Below are 13,641 nucleotides of genomic sequence, written 5' to 3' on the forward strand. Positions count from 1 at the left end.
CCTGGAGCTGCCACATGGCCTCGCCTGCAGGCTGGATGCAGCTTTCCCAGAGAATATGCCTGGGTTTGTCCACTGAGGAGCTATTTAGCAGCTCTGATGGACAGAACAGATAGGAAAAAACCCTACCCTGATAACATGTGAGGGGTTCACAGGCAACTTGAAAGAGGCTTTTGTGATACGAACACTAGCAGCTCAGCAGAAATAAACAGTACTTTCGGTGGGCAGGATCAGGTGAAGTACCCGGAGGAGCAAAGCAAAGCCTGAGGGCAGATAAGGTTGGCTTTTGGGAAAGATGTGCTAAGCTTGTAAAATGTAAATCTATTTTTTTGTGAAGTTTCACTCATTCATGTTCACAAAGGCCTGTGAATTTGGGGGTAGAGTGGTGATAGGCAGGAAGAATCCATTCCCTAAAACTTAGGGAAGGCTGGCAAGCGAAAAAAGTTCAAGGGAAAAATAGAGGGGTGATTATATTTAAGTAATGCTCACAAAGGATAAAACTTTATCCTTTTGAGGAAACAATGTGATTTATTGCTGAAACGGTGGGATGGCACAACTACAGATTCATCATTTGCTGAGGAGAGCTGTCTCCTCCTACCCCTCTTTCTCCTTAATCTTTGGCTTCACATGAGGCTGTTCTACTTACAGCAAGCAAGAATACACACCACGTGCAGCAACAGGCTAACGTACAGCACGACTGGCAATAAGCTAACATATGTCACATGCATGCCATTAGCAAGTACTTTTGAGATCACAGATGCCGAAGCAACCACCCATCGACATTCCCCTTCTCAAACTGGATGTCTCCTAAAAATGCAGTTGAGAATTCAGCTGTATTGGTTTTTTGTGATAGAAGCGATTGTTAAACTAAAATCCTTACCACAAAATATTAGCCTTTGACTCAAACACAAGACTGCTGCTACAGCAAAGAGCAAGTGATGCTATTGCACATAATGCAGTGAGTTACTTTTCTGACTGGGTAAGAAGGTATTGCTCTTGAAGAAATATTTTACTGCCTCTTATGTGGGGCACAGAATATTTGGAAGACCTGTTATAATTCATCTGCCCTTTTTGTACTAATTCCTGGGTAAGGTGGTATTTACGTACCTGATTTCAGCTGAAATTAAACACAACATAGCATGTGATCTGCTCACCAAACAAAATCCCCGTGTTGGGCAAACCCAGGGGAAAGAGATAGAACCACATCTTGTTCTGGTCCACTGTACCATTCTGTTTTTCATGTGGATTGGCTATACAGAAAACATTAATCTAAATCATCTCATTAGGTAAGAAACGTACGTTCAAACACACTCTCAGACCTCACCCAGATCATGCAGGCATATGACTGTCAGAACTTTCCCCCTATACCTTTCCCAGCCAGTCACTGACCTGACTTAATGGTTTCTTCTGTACGCAGTTTATGCCTCCAATGAAAATCAGGTTGGGCATTACAGGCATGGGATAGTCAAAGACAAAGTCAACCCTCTTCAGCCAAATGGATCCATGACTTAAAAGCTGTGTAATTGTCATCGGCTTTTGGAGAAAGTCTGAGGCCAGGCTTTCAAATGATGAAAAGACTATACTGCAGGTGAAAGACTCTGAAATGCTGATCAGGAAGTTCTTCACTCTCTGAGGAAATGTCATATGATCTGTATTGAGTGAGAACATTCGTGGGACGTAGGACAGTGGGTCCGGACTCTGGACAGCGTGAACGTCTACAGCGCATGGGAGACCCCGCAAGAAGAAAACCGTAGGGATAGAAAAGTGCAAAGCAATTATCTGTCCACAGGGTGTCAGAGGATCTGTAAAGATGGCATCAAATTTACTTTCTCTGATGTATTTCATCATCTCTTTGTTGTACAGTAAGGAACTGCAAGAAGCTTGAAACATGGCAGAGCTCTTTCTGAAATGATCCCAGGTATTCAAAAATCTGACCAGGAAGGGTTCTTCACTAAAAGAGTTTGCAGTAAATGAGTGCATCATTTCTTCCATCTCTTCCTTTTTGAAAGGTACAGGATACGTTTTCAATTCATACATCAGCGAGGAATCTATCAGCATTTTGATCTCTGGTGCAATAACAACTATTTCATGCCCTCTCTTGCCCAGCTCGGCCAGCACTTTCTTCATACTGAGCCAGTGGCTGCCCTCCATCGGGATCACCATCAGCTTCCCAGCAGCGGCAGGACTCAGGCAGCACAAGAAGGGGAGCAGCAGTGCCACCAGCATGTTGGACAGACAGAAACCCTTGCACCGGAGAGGCCAGGGGTGGTTCGCAAGCTTTTGTAGCTATGCTCCACCTATGCAAACATACCACTTGGCAAAGCTTTCTACGGGTACCTCTGCCCTTTTCACACGCCTCGCATTTCAGGTGTTCACAAGTTTGCACGCAAAGGAGTTACAGTAGGTGATTAATGATTATAAAACATTGCGATGAGGCTTGTAGTTCAAAAGCAGGTTTGTATGAGCAGGAGAAAGGTGTGTCTCCTGTCATACATTTCACTCACCCAAGCTGAGACTACAGCTCAATGCCTCAGTCTTCTTCCCATAGCAGGACCACAGCCTCATGACACCTCTTCCCAGCAGCAACCCAGCAACTTTAGCTGGCATTTACTGACAACGTGGTCTAAGGTACATGGGAATCCATAGAAGAAAAGCATGTACAGAGAGGATGGACAGAAACACTGCTGACCCCACATGGTAGCACTGGGTCTATAAAGAGCACACTAAAATGACTCTTTGCCATCTAGTGTTGGAGTTCTTTATGCCACTGAAGGCTGACAGAGTTGTCAGAGAATGTAGCAATTTGGTATTTTTTTAGTAAGTATTTTCTAATGAAGCTGAGGGAAGTTGTGCAGTGAAATATAACCTATAGTAAAGATAAATATGAGAAATCAGTGTTGAAATATCTGGGTATTGGGGTTTGCTTTTGTTTTTAATAACCAAACCCAGTTGGTACAACTGAGAAAAATGAATTATTTTTTTCACTGATGCAAACATGCATTTTTTTGAAGATTAGTAGCCAATAGAAAATCTGTCCCCATCTCTAAATATAGCTTCCATCTAACCTCTTCTCCTATCAGGTATAAAACTAAGTTGCAAAACAGCAGTTCACCGTTGTACCTCAGATAACATAAATCAACAGCACGTTTCTAATTCACAAACTCACAAGTTCATGGCCAATGCCAGTTCAGTTCATGACTGAAACAGTTCTGGGTCCAGATCCTTGTCAGTTGTAAATTGCTGGGTTTTTAAATGTCAGTGATAACCTTTCACAATAAAAGTTTATAAGTAGGTGACTGGGCAGGTGCCTTTAGGATACAATTTGCTCCTCCAAGGCATTCAGGGCTTTACATCACTAGTGGAGCTTTCTTTCACATGCAGTTTCTGCATGCTTCTTTTCAAGCCTGGTGGGAAAGCTTTGAGCTTATTGAGAACCTGCCTTCCAAAACCAGCAGCCAGCTCCATCATCCACACTGTCCCTCATATCAGTAGTTTACAACATAGGATTAACTTAATGGGAATTTTCAAACAGCTCAGGAGAAGGTGATGCACAGGAACAGACCTGTTGCTTATAACCTCTCAAAAGGCTGTCAAATGAACACTAAAAGAAGTGTTCAAGCTAGACCGATAGATGAAGACAGGCAGTCATGCATGTCTCATGTGGGGCATTTATAGACATCTTCTTGGGTCTTTAATATCTGATCAGCAATCTTTCCCACTCCTGACTCCATCTCTTTTTGAAAGACCCCTTGTGCGCAACTGTTACTCCTTTTCCTTCATTTTCCTTCATTTGAACACACATAACTAGTTAGTGTGAACCACTAGAGACTGTCCTGGTAAGAAGATTGGCTCTGCCACTTCTAACACAAGCACTAAACATACTTACCTGGGCAAAAGGGGAAGACATTAGGGCTTTCTTCTACACTACTCTGTTTCAGGGGTACTCACAATTTGCTATACTTGAATATCCCTTTCCTGCTTTCAATCAGGTATAGAATATGCTGTACTTGATTCAGAGATCTGGTTGGTACCCAAAAACCTGAATGGGATTTACAGAAGACATCCATGCCCAGAAAAGGCTAAAACCTAATTACATAACCTATAAAAGAAGGGGAGGATACAATTTTAAAAGGCTTTCTTTTGGGGCTTAGATATTGACACCTTGATATCACAGCAGAGATGTAAATTAATCGGTCAGGCAGATTGATGTGACAGAAAAAGAACCGATGAATAGTTAAAACCTTAAGTTCTACAACCCTCAGTGTGGATGAAAGGAGAATGAGTATATGGAAGTATGGACGGACAGTCCAGGAGACAGTTGGGAAGGGAGAACACCATGGGGCAGACAGACAGCAGACTGTGCTTATGGGTATTCCTCAGGCTACTCTTTCAGAGCAATACAGCCACATCCTCCAGGCCTGGCTGCATTTGCAGGCTTAGCTCTTATGGAGATGGACATGGCATAAGAAACTTAGATGATACAGAAGCTAACAAGTCTGGCTCCTCTTGGGGAGGCATGTTTGCAACTCAGCACAATTCAGATGAGATTCAGTTTGACAAAAGAGCTTAACATTTGCGTAAAAGTTACATGTCACTTGAATCCCCATATCTGATAAGGTCTTAGGTTTGCCAGGATACAATATGATCTGAATGCTGGATACTAGGAAATAACATTTCTGCATCATGCCGGATTTCTCATTAGCTTTCTACCTTTAAATACCAAGGTGTTTTCAGTTAGGTTTTGATGTCAAGATACTGAAACATTTATGTTCTTGCCTATTCAATAAAACCAAAATTTTTTACCTGAGACAGTTTTTTCTTCTGACCACAGTTTATCCCTCCAATAAAAACCATGTTTGGCATCACAGGTCTCGGGAACTCAAACACAAAATCGTATCTCATTAGCCAAACAGATCCACGGCTTAGAAGGTCTGTAGCTGTCACTTTCTTTTGAAAAATCTCGTATGCAAGGTCTTCAAATTGAGCGAATACAGGCTTACAGTAAACGAACTCCAGCATATGGACCAGCATGTTCTTCACACGTTGAGCAAATGTCATGCTATCTGAATTATTTAGGAAGAGTCTGGGGACATAGGAAGGAGGGTTGGGACACTGAGTAGCTTCAAAATCCATACCACAGGGAAATCCCCGCAAAAAGTAGACGGAAGGAACTGAAAGATACTCAGCAATTATCGGTCCGCACATCAGAATTGGATCGGTGAAAACCAGATCAAATTTGCTCTCTCTCAAATACTGCATCATGTCTTTGTTGTGCAAAAGGCTCTTACAGCTGGTGAAAAAGAACCTGGTAATTTCTAGCATGCTTTGATACATTGTAATAATAGTATTCAAAACAGATTGTTCAATAAAATGAGCATTAACAAATGACTTGAGCACAACACCTAAATGTTCCTCTGCGTAAGGCATTGGATATACTTTCACTGTGTAAGTCTGAGAGTCCTTTGGCTTCATATGCAAACTTGTTGATGGTACAACCACAACAACTTCATGTCCATTTTGCTGGAGTTTCCCCACTACCGGGCGCATGCTGAGCCAGTGACTTCCATCCTGAGGTATCACCAGGATCTTTCCGCCTTCAGCAAAGATTAAAGATGATGTCAGAAGAAGAAATATCCCAGCACACTGGTAAAAACTCTGAAACGGAAGAGCCATTTCTGTGGAAGTAAAACAGAGGGTTCTTCTCTGGAGGCATCCGACACAGTCCTTTATATGAAGGTCCATGTAAGCTTTAACTTTTCTGCAGGGAAGTTATTGACTGCAGAAATAAATATTTAACTTCCTAATTCTGCTGTGTTTATCCTTCAGTATTGCAACTGCTCATATAACAGGGAAGAGGAGCACATTGTTCTTGAAAATTATGTTCCCCTTTGTACCTTTTGTTAATTTTTAATCTTGGAAGTATGTCCACACCTTCCTTCCTTCATGAAACTAAGAAGACCAGGGATGTCATCTTGTAATAATAATTGTGGTTAATACCATTAATTTGGTAAGTACCCAGTGAGAAAATAAGCCTGATTTTGCTTTAAAAAGGCTACATTTAAAACACACCCAGCAGAATGAATGGAAATTGCAACACCATTTCATTTATGGACTAGTCTAACTGAGAACACCTAACCAGTATGTAGACAGTTGATGTTAAATTCCCACATCCTGGAAGCTGTCAAACCTGCATGTCCTATGAATATATCACAACTACCAGGATGTACCATGCAATTCCAGAACTGAGGAGAAAAACAATCTTGTTTGGCATTTGTTCCCATGGTACTAGACCAAAAAAAAAAAACCCTAAATGATGGGTTCAGGGCAAGTGAAGGGAAAGGAGGCTGGCATAGACCTTTTGGGACAGAAAGAAGGAGCCTTGATCTTTGGTCAACATCCTGAAAATACACAGAAACAGCTGAGGTCAGACCTAAGTGGGCTAATTATTATTCAGAAAATTAACAGACTGGCTCATTTTTCAAAATAACATGGTAGGTTTACACGTGTTTGTTGTTCATTATCCAGTAGCAAAGGGCACCTAGACCCCTTTCAGGTTTGAAGGGTGTGGTGCTCCTTACCAACTCCTGTTGTATGTGCAGATGAGTACCTAGAGTAGTTGAGGAACAGAGGCCTCAAAGAGTAAGAACCATGTGCCAGTTCGTGGCATCTGGGAAGAAAGGCTTTCCTACTGGATACTTAAGGTCAGACGTTTAATGTTAAACAAAGCTGAAGCTTGGGTGACCTGAGACTGCAGATTTATTTTCCTTCCACGAGTATCTCTCACCATAAGGCTTGTGTGGGTTACTCCAGGGTGTCTCTGAGCTGGCAAGGAGCATTGCCATGATGGAGCAGCGCTGCACAGGCGTGCAAGCAGCTCTGAGCTGAGATTGCTTAGATCTTGAGCCATAACCATGTTGAGGGGTTTGGGTGCAGGTGTGCTTACCCCTCACCCTATGATTGCTTCAGTCAGAAAAGGTACTAAGACTCTCTCAAACTACTTATCTCTGAGGTGGACTGGTGGTGATGTGTGGATTTCTTCTAACTTGAGCAGCAAACACTGAGTGCCACTAAGGGAAGAGGATGGCAAATGGACACCTTACCAGATACTTGTTATATGATCAGCACTAAAACTAGAACTAAACACAAGTGTTTGTTGAGGCAGCCTGGAAGTGTTGGCTTCATCTCCTGGATTTCCTGTTGGTAAATGAAATTGCCCACCCTTATGTTCCGGGTCTTGCAAGCAGGATAAGGTTGCTGAAATGCACTAGTAAGGGAAGAGGATGGCAAATGGACACCTTACCAGATACTTGTTATATGATCAGCACTAAAACTAGAACTAAACACAAGTGTTTGTTGAGGCAGCCTGGAAGTGTTGGCTTCATCTCCTGGATTTCCTGTTGGTAAATGAAATTGCCCACCCTTATGTTCCGGGTCTTGCAAGCAGGATAAGGTTGCTGAAATGCACTAGAATCATAGAAGGCACTTACACTAGTAAGGATGTAACTTGCTGGATGGTTTTGGATGATTAATCAGGCGTATACATGGAGGAATCCTTGTGTAATTGAACCCACTCTTTTTTTTTTTTTTTTTGTTTTTACACTAAACAGTGTCAGGCAAAAGGATTACAGTAAAATACAGGTTGGTAGCTGCTGACACGAACCAGCCAGATTCCTCCCTTATATTTTACATTGCTATGGAGATATCCTGGCATTCACCTGCACAGATAATACAGTATGTAGTGTGTCTGGCTGACTTCAGAGGAAAAACAGCCCATAGAACTGATATTGCTGCAGGCCAGACGTTCTTTGTGTGTTAGGTTGACAAGCCAAAGTGTCAAAGGTTAATTCTTAGAATAATATAGCAGTTGAGATGTTTTTCTGTGTGTTAAGCTGTTTTGACAATGCTCTGTTTTTCACTAGGTTTTTCTGTGCACATTCCTAATTTAGTAAGAAAACTCAAGGTTTGGAAGTTTGATGATAGCAAGAGATGGGCCTTCTTGCAGGAGGGTACATGCTCTGTACTTGTAAACTGAGAATTGTTTTGGTAAATCAGCAGATGTTCAAAAATCTTGTCCTTTTTGCAAACTTTGCTCATTAAAAGCTCATTATAATACTAAAAATCATGCCCATAGGTCAAAAAGACCATGGCCCAGGTGAAGACCCTTCCCCTGAGCATGCATTAATAGTGGAAGTAATGTGTCAGCAGTAGTATGTAAAACACTAATCAATCATGGTAAAGGGAGTGGACTGGGAAAACTACTAACCCTGAAAGTTTTTTGTATAAATATAGCAAAAAGAATGCTGGTTAGTGTGCATGCTGGGAGGAGATATCCCCCATGCACCCAGTGCTGCAATAAACCAAGTAAATGAGTGTGTGTGATCCTGAAATTAATGACTCTATCCTAACAGAAAGACAGGTGACATTTAAGGCTGCCTAGGTAACAGGAATTGGAATATTTCCTAACTTTTGTAAGGCAATGTGTTTGATACTTGTGAACTTAATGCTCTTATAGCCTTTCCAGATTTTTGTGCAAAGACCTCTGTCAAATACTATACCCTTAGGCTCACGTTACAGAAGGTATTTTAATTTAATCAGAAGACAAACTTCCCACAGAAAGGGAAAATAAGGCAGTAGTTCTATTTGATATGAGGGGATTTTGGTCAAAAGAACTGTGTTTTACAGCTTCCTTCAACATCTCTTCTTCAAAACATGGGAGGCACAGAGCTGTAGACAAGAGCAAACTGAGGAGGACAGTGAGATGAAATATTTGGTTAGAGGAGCTGTTTCAGGTTGATACATACTGTGCATTGAAGATGTACAATGCATTATGGTTAAACTCACCTTTTTCAAAATTAGCGCTGCTTTTATGTGCCTGATGTACATTTTGCCATTGCAATATAAGGCAGATGAACAGTATTGTCAGCTTTAAAGGTGTTCAACGTCCTTTACAAAAGCATAATAAACAGATGCTGACATGATACCAAGCTGCTCTGAACTGTCAGTATGTTTGTCAATACCGTGAATATTGCACAAAAAAAGTGACCCTAGTATTCGGTTCATCAACAGTGATGACTACTGCTTCAGTGCTGAAAATGAAGTTCCCCTATAGCTGTACTTAGCTACACATGTTAGCAAGTTAACAGTACACGCACATGTAACCGGATCCCTTCTGAGATCACACAAAGTGACATTTGTGTTGTGCAGGCTTTTGAAAAGTGTGTCTTTGTACCAGGTATGTGTGCACCCTTTGGTGCTGCTTAGTGTCGTCTCTGGCTTCTTGCCAAAGTCTTTGAATTCCACTATAATTACATATTTCAAAGGGCCAGTTAGAAATGTCTCCTTCTCAGAGCTTCCCAGATGCTGCTGGCTCTGGCAGAAGGGTTTCAGAACAGGACCTGTTTTCTTAATCCTTGTGCTAGAGGGACAAACCACTGGGTCTTTATTCAGTTATACTTCTTAATGACCTACTTAAATGCAACTTAAATTTTAATGTTTCAAGCTAACCAGTTGTTTAAATAAGTAATGGGTGGTTTGGTTAAAAAAAACCAAAACAAAACAACAAAAAAAACCACCCAGGAACAACTTTGAAAGGTTACATATCTGGACTTTGCTTTGATCAAATCATATGAACTTTGTTTTTATGAGCTGCCCAAAAAGGCAACTTTGCATTAACCTTGGCTCAAGATGAGTTATTCATCAAAGTGTCTCAGGGCTCACAGTCCAGGTTCGTTTGCAATGTTCCCCTAATGAGGGACCACTTACTGTGCCAGCCACCATGTCCTGCCAAAGTTGTCAGAGGATGAGCTGGCTCAGGACCTCTGCTCAGCTGAGATACTGGGTCTGATTTCCTCTGAGCCTTGGATTAAACTTCCAGACACATTGGGACGTGGCAACTGGATTTATGTGTCTGTCAATGAATATGTAATTGTTGCTGAGACAGATGCCTATGCAAAGTGGGGACAAGAGAAAACCCAGCCTGAGGCAGCCCTGGTGGTTTTTTTAGTCAATGAATAAATGCAGGTTGTGTTCCCCCAGGCTCAGTGCTGTGGTCTCGGGTTCTCCCACTCCCCCTGAGACCTCAGACTGTGAATGATGCTTAGGGCTCAGAAAGATCAGGGAAATTGGGATTTAATTCCCAGCTCTGTGCTGGATAAGACACACATGCCCAGTTCTGCAAAAGAACGAGCTCTTTAGCACCCTGATGCCTTTCAGCTCCAGAGCAGGTACTCCATGGGACCATGTCAGATACGGCAGGAAGGAGCCACCTTCTGGAATGAGGCCACAATGCCTGATTTTTCTGCCTGTGGAAAACTATGGAAAGTGGTGTGTGTAACAGAAAGGTTTGTGGCTTAAGTTATCTGAGAATAGAAATCTCATTTTGAATCTCTTGTTCTCGCTCCCTTTCCAGGTAATCCTAATTTTTTGCTTTGTTGGCTGTTGAGCGATGGGCTACCAGGTTTCAGAACTATCTACTCTTATCATATGATTATATATCTGAACAGTAATGATCAACCCAGGGCTTTCCACTGTGTATGGATAGGTAGATTTTTTTCTCCCATATGACTCACTTCACGTTTATTTACACTCTCCTGCATTATCGCCTTGTTTCTGGTTGCTGTTCAGAGTGAAATAGGAGAAATTCCTCTGCTGATTGTGGAAAATGTAGGTAGAAATGGCAAAGAGAAGATAGGAGGAATGCACAAGGATTTTGCAGGTTTGGAACATGTGATTTCCACAAAATTACAAATGTCAGTGTGAAGATGGGAGAGGCCAGGTAGAAAATGAGTGCAGGATGTCACTACCCTTGTAGCAAGCTCACAAACTGTTTGCAGGTCTGAGACCTCCGAGATATAGAAGACTTATGTCATGCAACCAGTAAGAATTTGCCTCTTCAGTCTCAAACTGGGAAGTGCCACTCTCTTGAGCCTAATGTGAGACAATGCCTTATTTATATTATTATTCTAATATTCTGACTTATAATATTATTCTTTATTTGCCTGATTCTTTAACTTTAGTGGGTTCTGCATAAGCCTGTCAGAGTATAAAAGAAATCTGAAAGAAGAAAAACCTTCAGCTCAAATATATTGTACTGCAATTGTGCAGTGATATTGTGGGACCACAATTCAGAAGTGAAGGAGTAATTGCATAGGAAAGAGATTTGTGTCCTGTTTTGTGCCTGGAAAGAAATGTCTAGTGCTATTAATTGTTTCAATGACTGTATGGTAATGAACAAAATCCATTTAAACTTCTAGATTAGCTTAAAAACCCCTGAAGAGCAATTCTGGTAAAAGCAAATGTCAAGAAATAGATATGAAAACTTATCTGAGTTTTGCGTACAAGTATCTTTCACTAAATACACTAGTTTAGATTCATTCTTCCCATTTCAACATGACATTTATGTTTCACCATGATCTACAAACAGAAATAACGTAGACAGCCAGTTTGGAAACCATATGTCATGAAAACACAACCAAAGCAAATGAACTGACTTTGTTGAGCCTAGAGTAAAAAAGCCAAAAAAATCCCCATCAAAATAACAAAACCAAAAGATAACTTGGTTTTTGGCCAAGTGAAAGAAATGTATGTCAGATCCCATGAAAATGAAATCAAAACTGCGACTTGTTGGTGAATAATATACATTCACTGAGGACAGTGATTTGTAGCTGGCAGATGAAGTCCATTTTTTGTTAAGTTTGTCAGAAAATCCTTATCAATTCAAATAAGTCATCTGCCTCCATCAAGGTAATTTCAGCCTGTGGAAAACAACTGCCAAAACCTGGTTGTATGAAACTGTTACCAGAAATAATAATAAAAAAAAAAATTAATAGCGCTAAACTTCCAGAAGTGATGTAATTGTATTTCATCGGAAAATATATAATTTGGAGAAAAAAGAACATACCTTAGACAATGGTTTCCTCTGAGCACAGTTTATACCTCCAATAAAGATCATGTTGGGCATCACTGGTCTGACGAACTCAAACACAAAGTCAAATCTCAGAAGCCAAATGGAAGCCGAATTCAGGAGTTCTAACAGGGATACATCTCTCTGAAGAACTTCAGAGGAAAACTTTATCGCATCTCCATAGAAACCGTTGCAGTACACAAGCTCCAGGAGGGAAACCAGTGCATTTTCCACCCTCTGGAAAAAAGTCATGTGGTCTAAGTTGAAGGTAAAAAGCCTCGGGGTGTAGGACAGAGGGCTTGGGCACTGTGGTGCTTCATAGTGTAAGTTGCAAGGAAATCCTCTCATGAAGAACACAAATGGAAGAGAAAAATAATGAGCAAGTGTTGCTCCGCACATAAAAATGGGGTCTGTTAGGACAGCATCGAAGTTGCTTTGATTCAAGTACTGCAGGGTCTCCTTGTTGCTGAACAGGTTCTTGCACTGAACAAAGAGCACATTGAAAACGTGCACTGAGCTGTTGTACAGCGCTAGAACATTCAGTGGGAAAGGCAGGTCCTTCAGGTGGGTGGCAACGTATTCATGAAAGGCATTATCCAGCTCTTCTAGCGTGTAAGAGACAGGGTACGTTTTCACCGTGTATGCCTGTGCTGTTCCCATCCGCCAGCTTACTTCTGGTATAAGCACCACCACTTCATGTCCTCTCTCGGTGAGCTTTTCAACCACTGGCCTCATGCTAAGCCAGTGGCTTCCATCCATGGGCATCACCAGGAGTTTGCCTCCATCTGAGAGGCCAGGAAGGAGGAGGATAAAAATCCAGGCACAGCAAAGGAGCAGAGCCATGTTCCAGAGGTCAGAGTATGCTGTGAAAGTCGTCTCCTTCAGGCAGTAGCTTGAAGATGCTTTTGAAGGAAGCCGATCTGTTTATCTGTTCAGTTGTGCTGCTTTGTCATAATCTTCTAGTTAATAATTCACTGCTTTGGGTTGTGGGTTTGCGTGTGTTATTTTTTCTCATTACTTGTAAAGTCAAATGCGGTGACCGTTTCCTGTGCTGAGTTTTTAGAGTTCCTCAGTGTTTGACATGCCAGTCAGATTTCACAGGGCTTCTCTCTAGATTATTGATGTGTCCTGTCTTATCCCTTGGCCAGGGAAGGCCCTTAAAAATGATCACTGGGAAGATGACCAGTTTAGTAAACAGCATTTCTTTCACAAAAAACTTGATTTATTTATTTTCTAATGGCACCCCCTATTTGCTGAAGAGCTCAAGCAGAGAGCTGGTAGGGAAACATCCTGCCCTCGCCACCCTTCTGCAGCAGGACAAATTTGCCATCCAAACCTCACAGCACCCTTACGGTGAAGAGAGTGGGTGCAAAGGCAAGCGCAAGACAGGTGAAGTTAATCAGTACCTTAGAGGCATTTCTGACCCTTTGAGAGTTTGTCAGCGACAAACTCAGTTGGCTTGGTTATCTGGCAGGGGTTTCTTGATGAGTTAAACTTTTCTGGGTTCAAAGGAATGAGAGATAAGACCTGCTTATCTCTCACTCACACAAGAAGACAGTGGGAATTTTGAATTTAGGTAGGAAGCTGCATAGCTGGGGAATGCCAGGGGAGGAATGGACAACCTCAAGGGAGTGGGGTTGTGCTGGGAGGCTGTAATGGGAAGGAGGGATATTGTGGAAGCATGGCCACTACCTGTGGCGTTGCTGGCATGATGTGCACGGTCACAGCAGACCACAGCGAGC

General features: G+C 41.8%; 1 protein-coding gene and 1 pseudogene across 1 annotated transcript; both read right to left on the reverse strand.

Annotated features, from left to right (window-relative positions):
- Positions 1–1,359: 1,359 nt before the first annotated feature.
- On the reverse strand, positions 1,360–2,223 carry LOC104509066 (annotated as a pseudogene).
- A 2,550-nt stretch (positions 2,224–4,773) lies between these two features.
- LOC104509067 (UDP-glucuronosyltransferase 1-6-like) lies at positions 4,774–12,742 on the reverse strand. The gene is made up of 2 exons (XM_010150886.1): positions 11,897–12,742; positions 4,774–5,280 (listed from the first exon to the last, which is right to left on the reverse strand). Exons 1-2 carry the CDS (start codon positions 12,740–12,742, stop codon positions 4,774–4,776), a joined length of 1,353 nt encoding a protein of 450 aa, XP_010149188.1.
- Between the last annotated feature and the right edge of the window lie 899 nt (positions 12,743–13,641).

Source organism: Eurypyga helias, unplaced genomic scaffold (genome assembly GCF_000690775.1).
Source record: "Eurypyga helias isolate BGI_N326 unplaced genomic scaffold, ASM69077v1 scaffold2434, whole genome shotgun sequence".
Classification (NCBI taxonomy): Eukaryota; Metazoa; Chordata; class Aves; order Eurypygiformes; family Eurypygidae; genus Eurypyga; species Eurypyga helias.